At 48.9% G+C, this 12,346-nt stretch overlaps 1 protein-coding gene across 4 annotated transcripts in view; it reads left to right on the plus strand.

Annotated features, from left to right (window-relative positions):
• The window catches only part of NFIC (nuclear factor I C), a 322,708-nt gene that overhangs the window by 251,645 nt on the left and 58,717 nt on the right, over positions 1–12,346 (plus strand). For all 4 annotated transcript variants that reach the window (XM_078669818.1, XM_078669820.1, XM_078669817.1 and 1 more), the window contains one exon: positions 1,818–1,939. In XM_078669818.1, the coding sequence (XP_078525944.1) occupies positions 1,818–1,939 (122 nt within the window). The remainder of the gene's footprint in view (positions 1–1,817; positions 1,940–12,346) is intronic.

Below are 12,346 nucleotides of genomic sequence, written 5' to 3' on the forward strand. Positions count from 1 at the left end.
TTGGTCATGGGTGCCCTTGTGTGCACTGCCATTCTGGTTCCCTTTCCTTGCGATTTCAGATTAATGCATTTATTCTGCACTGTAGTTGGCTTCTGGTTTCTAACAGCTGCCGCTTTTTGCAGTGTAATTACTACACACTTCTTTCTGGTGGTGTCTGGCATGTTTTCCCCCTCAGAGCTGTTTTCTTCACAGTTATGCTGTGAATGTTGTTGTATTGTGATCCATGAAAGTTGGTGTTTTGTTTTCTGCAGTGTTTTGACAGAGGTGTGTGATCCCTGGCAGCTGCATTGCTCTACAGTAACATTCTGATTGTTACTTGCGACAACTCTTGGCGGCTGCAATTTTCTGAAATGTAATGCTGAATGTTGATGGCCTGTGATAATATTGGCTGTTATTTTGGGGGTGTAATAATGAGTGAAGTTGGCTTATGATTTCCCAGTATGTGTTGTTTTTTGCAGTATTACTCTGACAGTTGATGAATTGTTGGTGTGGCCTAGATTCCTGCCATGTTCTCCGGTGTAATTCGGACTGTTGCTTTGATGTGAATCTCTTTGGTTGCTTTTCATTGCAGAGGGTGTCTAGCTGTTGTTACCTTGATGAATCCCTATTTTCTAATTACTGCATTTTAATTTTGATTGTTTTTGTCTTGTTGTTCTCTGTTGCTGATTTGTTCTGAGGTTTTATTCTGACTTGTCTTGTGGTTCACAGTCTCTGCTGTTCTCTGCAGTGTGATTTTGACTGTTCTGGGATTGTTGTGGCTCTCAATAACTTCTGTTCTCTGCAGTATTATTTTGCTTGGTATCTTCTTGTAGTTTTTGGTTGCAGAAGTGTTCTGAGGTTAAATTCTGACTTGTCTTGTGGGTTCCAGTCTCTGCTGTTCTCTGCAGTGTCATTTTAACTGTTCTGGGATTGTTGTGGCTCTCAATAACTTCTATTCTCTGCAGTATTATTTTGCTTGGTATCTTCTTGTAGTTCTTGGTTGCAGAATTGTTCTGAGGTTAAATTCTGACTTGTCTGCTGGTTTCCAGCCTCGGCTGTTCTCTACAGTGTAATTGTGACTGTTGTGGACTTGTGGTTTTCAGTTGCTGCTTTTTTCTACTATTTAACTTTGTCAGTTATTGTCTTGTGGTTCCTGGAAGCTGCTGTATTGTGTAGTTCAATTCTGAATCTTCTTGTTTTGTGGTCCCCTGCATTTGCTGTTCTCTGCAGTGTGATTACAGCTGTTATTGTGTGATTAATGTTGGGCTATAATACATGATTGCTGTTATTTTCTGCTGTTTAATTTTGACTGCAGTTGTTTTATGGCAGCTGCTGTTTTCTGCAATGTCCTTTTGACTGTTCTCAATCCTGATTGCTGCTGTCAGGTGATGGGTTACTCTGACTATTGTTGACTTATGACCCCAGTGCCTCTTGTCCTATAACATTGGTGGCTGCAAGCTTGTTGTTCCCCACAGGTGTTGTTTAAGTGGCAAACAGAGGAATTGATGGCTGGGTTATGAATGCGCCGGGTAACAGTGATGTTAATCTAAAGAAACAAATATAAAAAGCTCAAAGGATAGAGTTTAGGCCACCAATCTAAACACAGCAGGCATGAACCTGTCAATGCCCTTGAGAACAACACAAATTTTATCCTGAGCTAGCACAATTATCACTTTGCATCCAAATGACAAATTACAAATCGTTATTTGTTTTCTTCTTTTTCTTTCTTTATTTCATGCGTAGGTTGTTCACAAAAACCTCCTAAGTGTTTCAGTCAGTCCATTTCTTAGCTTGCTCGAAGTGATTCTGATTGGTTGACCTTGTTTGTTGTCTTTCAGGAGTAAACGACACAAGTCCGGCTCCATGGAAGACGACATTGACACGAGTCCGGGTGGTGAATACTACACCTCCCCCAGCTCGCCCACAAGCAGTCGAAACTGGACCGAGGACATGGAGGGAGGTACGTACAACCGGGGCGGTGAGTGCACTTCCGGGTCACCTAGACAGGAAGTCTTTTGAGGAGGAAGCTGACTTCCTCCCATGAGCCTGTGCGACTGTTGATGCTGTAAGCTCTGTGGGTGCCTGACTTCCACCTCCGCCAGTGTGCCTTGTGAACATTGTAGAGGACTTGTACTCTCACGTAGTCCTGCGCTTGTGTGTCTTTTGTTAATAATTTCTAGGCACTCTCTCTTACCTAAGTCTACGCCTTTAACTTTTTATTTTTATTTTATTATTTTTTATTTTACAGAGTTTAATATAGCGCGAACTTGACCCGAATCGGGTATCAGAGCGCTTTACATAGCACCAGTTGCGTTACATGAGGACACAAATGTGTGTGTAAACTTGTGTGTGTAAACCATATAGGACATGGTCGAACTGCTGACCCTCTTACTCCTGTCATATATACCTGCGGGGGAGGGGGTCTCCCTGTTCCCTCCTGTATATTTATGAAGAATCTTAATGTGATCTCTGTAGGACCACTACCCCACTCTCTTTTCATGCATGGACCGTATTACTGTAAACTTTCCAGGACAGGGCACCACACCCTGGCACTGCAGCCCCTGTCTGCCTTTGTGATGCTGTAAGCGGCGTAGGACAGGGGTCTCCGTTGTACTCCTGTCGCGACAGACCTGTCATGAGGTGCCCATTATCTCTGCTGCCTCCATGACTTCTTTTAAGGTGATCACTGCAGGGGGGCTCTCACGTGCCCTTAGAATGGGTCCTGTTTTTAATCACATAATAAAGTTGCACAGAACCCCCACTCCCCTCCCCAGCGGTACCAGATTTGGGCTGCACGACTTGGCAATCACTGTTTAGCTGGTGGGGTGTGATGTGAAGGTTGAGGCAGGTACATATAATCACACACACTCTTCAGGGCTCCCCTCTCACCTCTAGGGCCAGGATAGCTTGTCTTCTGGGCAGATCTGTGCGGTGTTACGCCACATACGGCTTGGTAAGACCTCTTGTAGGATAGGTCGTCAAGAGGGGTCTACTCTCACACACTGGGCCTGTGTGACCACTGTTGCGGTAAGCTCTCCAGAGCCCCCTCGCATACACTGTCCCTCTCTGACGCCTGTGACTGTAAGCTCTGCGGGGTTCTCTCTCCCTCCCACACTCTGGGCCTGTATGAATTCTGACTGTAATCTCTGGGAGGGGGCGTCACTCTCAAACTGTGCCTGTATCACTTCTGTGACTGTGACCTCTGGGGGGCTCCCTCCCTCACACACACTGGGCCTGTATGACTTCTGAGACGGTGAGCTCAGGGAGAGGGGGTTCCCTCACACACTCTGGGCCCGTATGACTTCTGTGACTGTGATCTCTGTTTTAGCTCTCACATACTGAGCCTGTATGTCTTTTGTGGCTGTCACCTCTGGGAGAGGGGTTCCCTCACACACTCTGGGCCCGTATGACTTCTGTGACTGTGATCTCTGTTTTAGCTCTCACATACTGAGCCTGTATGTCTTTTGTGGCTGTCACCTCTGGGAGAGGGGTTCCCTCACACAGTCTGTGCCTGTAGGACTTCTGAGACTGTGATCTCTGTTTTAGCTCTCACATACTGAGCCTGTATGTCTTTTGTGGCTGTCACCTCTGGGAGAGGGGTTCCCTCACACACTCTGGGCCCGTATGACTTCTGTGACTGTGATCTCTGTTTTAGCTCTCACATACTGAGCCTGTATGTCTTTTGTGGCTGTCACCTCTGGGAGAGGGGTTCCCTCACACACTCTGGGCCCGTATGACTTCTGTGACTGTGATCTCTGTTTTAGCTCTCACATACTGTGCCTGTATGTCTTTTGTGGCTGTCAGCTCTGGGAGGGGGTTCCCTCACACACTCTGCGCCTGTAGGACTTCTGAGACTGTGATCTCTGTTTTAGCTCTCACATACTGAGCCTGTATGTCTTTTGTGGCTGTCACCTCTGGGAGAGGGGTTCCCTCACACACTCTGGGCCCGTATGACTTCTGTGACTGTGATCTCTGTTTTAGCTCTCACATACTGTGCCTGTATGTCTTTTGTGGCTGTCAGCTCTGGGAGGGGGTTCCCTCACACACTCTGCGCCTGTAGGACTTCTGAGACTGTGATCTCTGTTTTAGCTCTCACATACTGTGCCTGTATGTCTTCTGTGACTGTCAGCTCTGGGAGGGGGTTCCCTCACACACTCTGCGCCTGTAGGACTTCTGTGATTGTCAGCTCAAGGAGGGGGGTTCCCTCAGACACACTGGGCCGATATATTATGACATAGGCCGCACTACTCTAGTAATGGCGCGTGTTTGGGTAATGTTGCACTGCACAGAATACACGTGTCTATCACAATATCTGCATTAACTCTTTTGGTTCCGAGACAGGTGTTTTTTCCCCCCTTTCCATTAACCCCTTCCTTCCCCGCTTCCCTCCCCGCAGCTGCCGGCCGATCTTGGAGAAAAGCCTCCTTTTAACTTGTTCTTGCCTTTCTCTGCCTGTCTAGACAGCCCTAATTAGCTCTTCATTAAGGCCCGAAAAGTCGTGGGGGGGGGGGGGCTGCCGACTCTTTAGGCTAATTAAGTCGCGGTTCCTCCCCCCTCCTTGGCAGGCTGAGCTGGGCTGAGACGGGCGGGGGGTCGGCAATAGAAGGGGAGGGGTGGACGGCCGTAGACCCCCCCCCCCTTCTCCATTTCCCTCTAATCTCCTTTCTCATATAAATTCCTTTAGTTTTCCCTTTTTGTCGTGCAAATTAATCTCTCCTTGACACCCCCCCCCCCCCCTCCCAATCCAACGTTCAGTCTAAATACAAAAGTTAATTCTTTTGTTTCAAGGGATGGGGGTGGGGCGGAGGAGACGGGCAGTTTTGGCCCTGAGAGGGCGTGTGAGCGGGCACTTATTATAGTTAACTGCCTGAACCATGGAGGGGCCTGATGGCGGGAGGGGAGGACGTTTAACAGAGCTCCGGGTGTCCCAGATTCATTCCTAAGTAGCTCTTTCAGTCAAGGTTTCTTTTCTTTGCATTCTGGGAATGGTAGTTCTTTTGTTTCATTATAAAATCAGAACTACCGCCAAGCAAAACAAAAACCTGGCCATGATTGTATTGTAATTGCATTTATATGGCGTTTACTACCCCTAACGAGGCGTCGAATCGCTTTTTCAGCGAGTAGCACGCTACTCCGGATCCCAAGAAGGATTAGTGTTGAATTAGTATAGTGAAATATGAAAGTAATTTGAGTGGTGGATAGGTTAGTCAATTATTTGGATTCAGAAGGATAGTGGAGGGATAGAAGAGGGAGAAAGGTTTGCATTTATATAACGCTTATAACCCCTGATGAGGTGTTGAAGCGCTTTTTTCGGCAAGTAGCACGCTACTCCAGAACCCATAAAGGTATAGTGGTGAATTAGTATAGTCAAATATGAAAGTAATTTGAGTTGATAGGTTAGTCAGTTGTTTTGATTCAGAAGGATAGCGGAGGGATAGAAGGGGGAGAAAGGTTTGCATTTATATAGCGCTTATAACCCCTGATGAGGTGTTGAAGCGCTTTTTTTGGCAAGTAGCACGCTACTCCAGAACCCATAAAGGATTAATGGTGAATTAGTAATAAGCTACTCACGAAGCGAACTGGGAGACTCATTTAATTAAATGCCAAAGATTGATTAATTAATTGATTGTCGTTGTTATATAATGCGGACCATAACGGTTGGACGTTTGAGTGCGCTACAATTGAGAAACAAAATACGATTTTTTATATGTTGCCAAATATGGACTCCGAATGGAAATTCCAGCGCGGACACGTCAGGTGTTCATCAAAGCGCTTTACAGCGGGTAGAGGATATGAGCTTTATGGGAGCCACACAAATATGAAAAATAGAATTAATTATCCCTTTAATAGGAAGCACACAGTTCGATGGACGCATTTTTATGGACTCGTTCTGTTGAGATATTCAGACTAAAATCTGAACCGCCTGCCACCTCGTGATAGCGAGCGGCATTCACGGTAGGATCATTTTAAAGGAAGCTATTCTATAGGGTTGATAAAAATGTGCGATGATGGCTGGCCTGAACCAGATATAATAGAGTAATATTCAGGGTTTAATGGGCCCCTCAGGGATCCTGGCCCCGGTGCCACTGCACCTGCTGCGCCTGTGGTACCTGCGTCCTTGCTGATGGCACTTACCAAATATTATAGAGCAATATTCAGGGTTCAATGCCCCCCTCAGGGATCTGGGCCCCGGTGCCACTGCACCTGATTCACCCGGGCTCTGACTGACCAAGTGTAAGGCAATGCCCTGTTGCGCCCCACTTTTTAGAGACATGGGTGTGGAGGAAAAGTTAAGGGCCGTAGACCCTGCATATTAATAAAACCCGATCAATGGGTGCCACTGTTCCCTGGTCACCCAGAGACAGTTTATTGTAACAGGAAAGATGCCCATGGTACCGGGCTTGCCACTGGGGAGGAAGGGTGCCCATGTCACGTGGCAACTGCTCCTGGTGACTGACTCTTCCTTTTACACAGCCTATTGTGAGACAATGATTCCAGGTGACTGGCAGTCTTTGGGCGTCACAGGGCCGAGCTGGGTGCATCGGTACTTGCCGACTGCCTCTCCCTTTGGTCGTAAAAGGCCCCCTTGGGAGACGATGAAACTGGCGACTGGCTCTCCCTTTGGGCATCACGGGGCCTTACCACCCCCTTTTGTACCACTTTGTTCGCCATAAGTTGGCATGGTATGCTCAGACGTGAGTCCCTTGCTCACTTTGCCACTGGATTCAAGCAAGCCGGGCTGAAGGCGGCTAGAATGCCAGAAACCGGTCCTCGGAAGCTTGTTTCCGGTCCAGGGAAGACATGGCTTGGCAGTTCGGGCTGGACTGTTCCCATGAGGCACAGGGTCAGACTGATTTGCATATGGGCATGTCTGAACTGGGGTGGCAGAGTGGGCTAAAGAACGGTGATGGATTAAACCCAGATCTGTTGACTGGGTGTGAGTGTTGGTTGGTTCAGATGCTCCGTCCATCACCACCCCCTTTTGTACCAGCATGACTACCCAGTGACTAGCTCCACCTGTGGGTCCGAGCCATTCTAACCGGCGCAGCTGCTTCCTTCTTACGCCGTGTGATCTTGGACACGTTCTGCTAATGCTTTGATCCAACGCTGGGAAGAGGGTGAGTTTTTGACACTTCCTACATTGTTATGTTCGATTTCTGGGTTTTTTGGGGAAAAACTGGGTGCGTGATTTTAATGTCAGGAGAGACGGGGCTGTAAATCTTGGCCCCAACCAAATCCCTAGATTGCAGAGGCCAGCGGGGCTGTTCAGTCTGACGCGACTCTGAATCTCCAAAAGATTCCGAAGACGAGGGTTTTCTGAGACGAACAAGAAAAAGACATGACCTGGTAAATAGAGTGCTGCTGTCTAAGGGGTGATGGGTCGGGCCTTGCACGTCCGGTAGCCTCGCGAGAGTGCCACGGGCCCTGGTGCAAACAAGGAAGATGCCCCCTTTGACTGCTGCTCGGGTAGATATGTACAGCCCTTATCAGGTCCAACCGGCCATGGTGCCACTGCACCTTCCGCACCAATGGTAGGTAGCTACATCCTTGCACACTACCCTCACTCAGTGAAGCCCAAAGCATCTCGGTAGAGAGTGACTGTGGGGGGCGGGTTCACCATCCCGTCTCTCAAGGTCAGACAGCAGCTGTGCGAGTCAAGGGCAGTAAAAGTGCATGCCTGGGGACCAGCACTTGGAGAGGTGCGGCGCGTTCTTTGCCAAATTTATGAGATGTTGACACCTTCGCCAACTCCATAGATCGCCTAATTACCTTCCAAATTAAGCACGTTATATGTGTGCTTAAATAAGCACTATATAGCGCCCACAGAACTGACAAGTGGCAATGTTTTCTAAACAAAATAGGAAAAAATTAGCTGAAAGAAAATCCCACACACAATTGGATTATTTGGAGAATGAACATATACAGTAATTCTTCTGTGTGTAGAAGTAGCGGGAAAAATATCAGACGGAACGCGCCCCCCCCCCCCTAAAATCGCCGCCTTGTGCATGTGCACGTGCGTGTGTGCACGAGCGCTAAGGTGTGTGTGTGTGTGCGGACGCCATGTGTGCTCCTGGCGCGGCTCCGGCGGCCTCTGCCAGGCGGGGCCGATTTACAGCAGGACTGTTGACTCCCGTGGCGCGGGGCCAGCCCCGGCTCACCTCGCATGCCCTGTGCTCCTCGGCACACGGCCCTTCGGCTTCCTCCTGCGCCGACACCTCCAGGGCGAGGACTGCTCCCCCCGCCCTCTGGGGTCCCGGGTCCACCCGGCCTGGCCCTGCCGCCGTCTCAGCTCCAGGCGTCCCACACTCGCCCCATCGGGCCATTATCGGCGTGGCCTCTAAGGCGCAGCCTCGCTCACCCCTGAGTCTGGGGTACTCGCCTCCTCCACCTCTGACCAAGCTCGACCCTCCATCACTCTCACTCCCCACCCAGGGGCCTCCGCCCCACACTCGCCCCACCGGTCCATTATCGCCAGGGCCTCTACGGCTCTGAGCGCTGCTGCAGCTTTACTCACTCCCTGGAGTCTGGGGTACACCTCCTCCACCCCTGGCCAAGCTCGACCCTCCATCACCCCCCCCCCCCATACACGCAGCTCTCTCTTCACGCTCGTTTCCCTCCTCTCTTTCATCACTTCTCCCTTTCCTTCCCTCTATTTCATGCTGTGTCTCCGCCGGTCCATCTTTCTCGCAGCCTCGAGCCCTCCGTCTCACTCTTCTGTCTTCCCTCTCACCCCCTGCCCCTCTCTCGGCTCCTCTCTCTCACTCCCACTCTCTCTCTCACTCCCACTCTCTCTCTTCCCCTCACTCTCTCTCTTCCCCTCACTCTCTCTCTTCCCCTCACTCTCTCTCTTCCCCTCACTCTCTCTCTTCCACTCCCTCTCTCTCTTCCACTCTCTCTCTCTCACTCCCACTCTCTCTCTTCCACTCACTCCCTCTCTTCCACTCACTCTCTCTCTTCCACTCTCTCTCTCTCTCTTCCACCCACTCTCTCTTCCACTCACTCTCTCTCTTCCACTCACTCCCTCTCTTCCACTCTCTCTCACTCCCACTCTCTCTCTCACTCCCACTCTCTCTCTTCCACTCACTCTCTCTCTTCCACTCTCTCTCTCACTCCCACTCTCTCTCACTCCCACTCACTCTCTCTTCCACTCACTCTCTCTTCCACTCACTCCCTCGCTTCCACTCACTCTCTCTCGCTTCCACTCACTCTCTCTCGCTTCCACTCACTCTCTCTCTTCCACTCTCTCTCTTCCACTCTCTCTCTCTCTCCAACTCTCTCTCTCACCCCCACTCACTCGACAGACCCCTCGTGCGCCCCTCACCCTTCTCCCCCACCTCTCCACCTTTAGCTCCCTCTCTCACACTTCGCGGAGCTCTCTTACACTCCCTTCTAGCTGTCTCTCGCCCTCTCTCTCCACAACTCTCCCCTCTTGTGGCGCCCCCCCCCCCCCCCCGCACGCACGTACGCCTCAACTCTGTTACTCCTACATCTCCTCTCCTCCTTTCTCCTCTCTCCTCCTTATCTCCCTTTGTGGTTGCCCCCCCTCCCCCCACCTGCTCTTTGTCTCCCCATTCCTCTGTAGTTTTTCCTTCCCCTCCTCCCGCTGCTCTACCCTCTCTACCCCCTCCCTCACCCCCTCCAGTCTTAGATGTTCCCTTCGTCCTCAGCCCCCCCACACTTCTCGTTTTTTCTCCCTCCATCTCTCTTCCTCCTCCGTTCCCCCCCCCCCCCCCCCGCCTTCTCTGCTTCATCGTTTAATACCTCAGAACAATGTGTGCTTTGAGCTGGACTCGTATCAAGAGGCTGCGTTCTCTCTACCTTGCACTGAAATAAAACACACGTCTGTCTCTTTCCTGGCCCCTCCCCCACCCGCAGGGAGGGCTCGGGCGCAACCTCCGCCGCCCTCTCTCTCCCTGCGGTTGCTACATTTGTTTTCAGATGCTAAAAGCCATATATCACCATCATCTGTGGCATGGTGCGTTTACTGCCTGCCTTTATCCCGACAGCTCACCATATATATATATATATATATATATATATTTTCACGATTGATCCTGTCGCAGAGGGAACTCCACAAGTTGGTGCTGGGTTCGGGACCAGGACCGGATCCCGTGAGTTATTTTTCACAAACAAAAAACCAGCACTCCGCATTCAGAATTAAACTAAAGGTTTTATTTGAGACACTATTACAAGCCTACGCGTTTCGAACCAGATGGTTCCTTTTCACGGCAGTGTTAGCAGTTGTCCTACTTCACTTACAATTATATAGTTTTTAATGCTCATCCTGGTGCATTGTGGGACATGCAGTTTTAGCATTATGTATTTACATTTATACAATTTTAACATTTGCATTCTTAACATTTTGATGCATTTCAAATGTGGGCTAAGTGCCCAATGTTCAATTTTAATGGCACGAGGAGAGAGTGTCATGGCAGTGTAGTAAGCTGCACGGGCAATTATATTGTTCTCGTTAAGGCCATGTGGTCATCAGTCTGGCTATATATATATATACTTTTGAGCTTTCATCCCCAAACAAATAGTGTTTACTAATTTTTCATGTTGTATTTTTTTATCTGTTTTCCTTCCTTACCGACTTCCTACTATGTAATGCAATATTCTTCTGTTTTACAGTGTGTATGTAAAGCGCTCTGATACCTACGGGTCTAGCTAGCGCTATATAAAACTTTTTTAAAAACCCAAAAAAAACCTTAAATTTTTTCGCTTTTATCCTGTCTTTCTCCTAAACCCACAGACTGTCAGGTTGTCCAGTTTGTTTCATAACGTTTTGAAGTTTATTATTATAATCTTCAGGTCTCTCTGCATGCCAACCCTGTCCTCGTGTGCTGTCAGTGTCAACCACTGCCCCCCTGTGCCTCAGGTGGTCTGAACCCCAAATGTCTGAACGCAGCCCCCCCCCTACAATCAATATCAGTACTGAGCAAACCGCCACTTTCACCAACACCCCTGCGCTGAAGGGTGTCACAACCAAATAAGAGATATAATGTAATTTTATGCCTGGTACTAGGTGAACATTTTCTTGCAGGTGTAAATTGGTGAAATGTGTTTGCATTTTAGGGCTCGCCTACCAGACAGGGGAAGTTGTCTGTAGGCGAAAAGACCTGTTTCTTGCTTACAGTGGGCTTAGAGCCCACCTATTGCTCATCATTGGTTGGTTTTATTGTCACTCTCCTTTGCTTGCTTTTTATTCGTCAGCTTGTGTGGACTTTACTTCCTGTTCTTGTGTTTGTCCCACCCCTGGAGCATGAACTCCTCACTGATGTTCTTTCACTGCTCGCTTTTCAAGTGCTATTTTTTTTTCTTTTTGGTTGCGGACTCCATGAGGGAGTATGTGTTTTTCAGCTGTCTCACTAGTGTACTGTTCTTAACGCTCCTCGCTTCATATTGCGCTCTCTTGCTAATGTACTTCACCACCACTCCCCTCCATGTTGTGTTTGCCCTTGTGTGCTTCTCCCCACGTGCTGCTTTCTTGCCCATATACTTCCACTCAACAGTTCTACTTTCTTCTCTTTCGCCTTATTGCATTCATCCGCCCTCCGTATTGCTTCCCCCATCCACGCCCTCGGTTGGCTTCCAGCCATGGTTTTCCGTGTTGATTCTGCCCTTGTGTTGCTTCACCCCCAGCCCCCATATTCTTCCTTCCCCATCAGCACACTCAATGTTACTTTTCTACCCTTGCTCTTAAAAAAAACCCCAAAGAATTGTTTTATCTTTTATTTATTGACCCAACTTCTGTTGGTAAATAAAATGGAAAAAAGGGCCACGTCATTTCCTAGGCACACGCATGCTTGTTACACATGCCTACAAAATGACGCAAGTGGACGCATCATAGTCCTTGTTTTTGTTTACTCTTTAGACCTACTGGGCCCTGTGGGGGATTCTGTGCAGCGTCGATAAAAACCATTGGCAAATCCAGAAGGTCCCAACGGCGAGGCCATTATTCTTCTGCCGATCAGATTATGCTGGAAATAAATTCGAAATAAATCTGGTGTCCAGGCTGACTAGAAAAAAGATTGTACTCTTTGCCCGAACAAGGTATAACCACTAGTGTTTGGGCTGCCCATGGCACGTGGGGCAGCAAAGCATTCCAGGGAGAGCTGGGACCCATTTTTATCCTGAATGTGCACCTAGTAGCCAGTCAAAAAGGTTTAGTGTCAGACACATGTTCCAGTTGATTGAGGACACCAATCAGAAATGCTGAAACAGCAGGATGTTCAGCAATTCTCAGTGGTGGCCCTCAACCAATCAGAATAGGTCTCTATTTGTTAGATCCTTCTGATTGCTTGCTGGGAGCGCATTCATAAAAGCTGTATCCCTGCCAACCAATCTCATCACAGCTCGGCCACAC

This window comes from Lissotriton helveticus, chromosome 12 (genome assembly GCF_964261635.1).
Source record: "Lissotriton helveticus chromosome 12, aLisHel1.1, whole genome shotgun sequence".
NCBI classification, from domain to species: domain Eukaryota; kingdom Metazoa; phylum Chordata; class Amphibia; order Caudata; family Salamandridae; genus Lissotriton; species Lissotriton helveticus.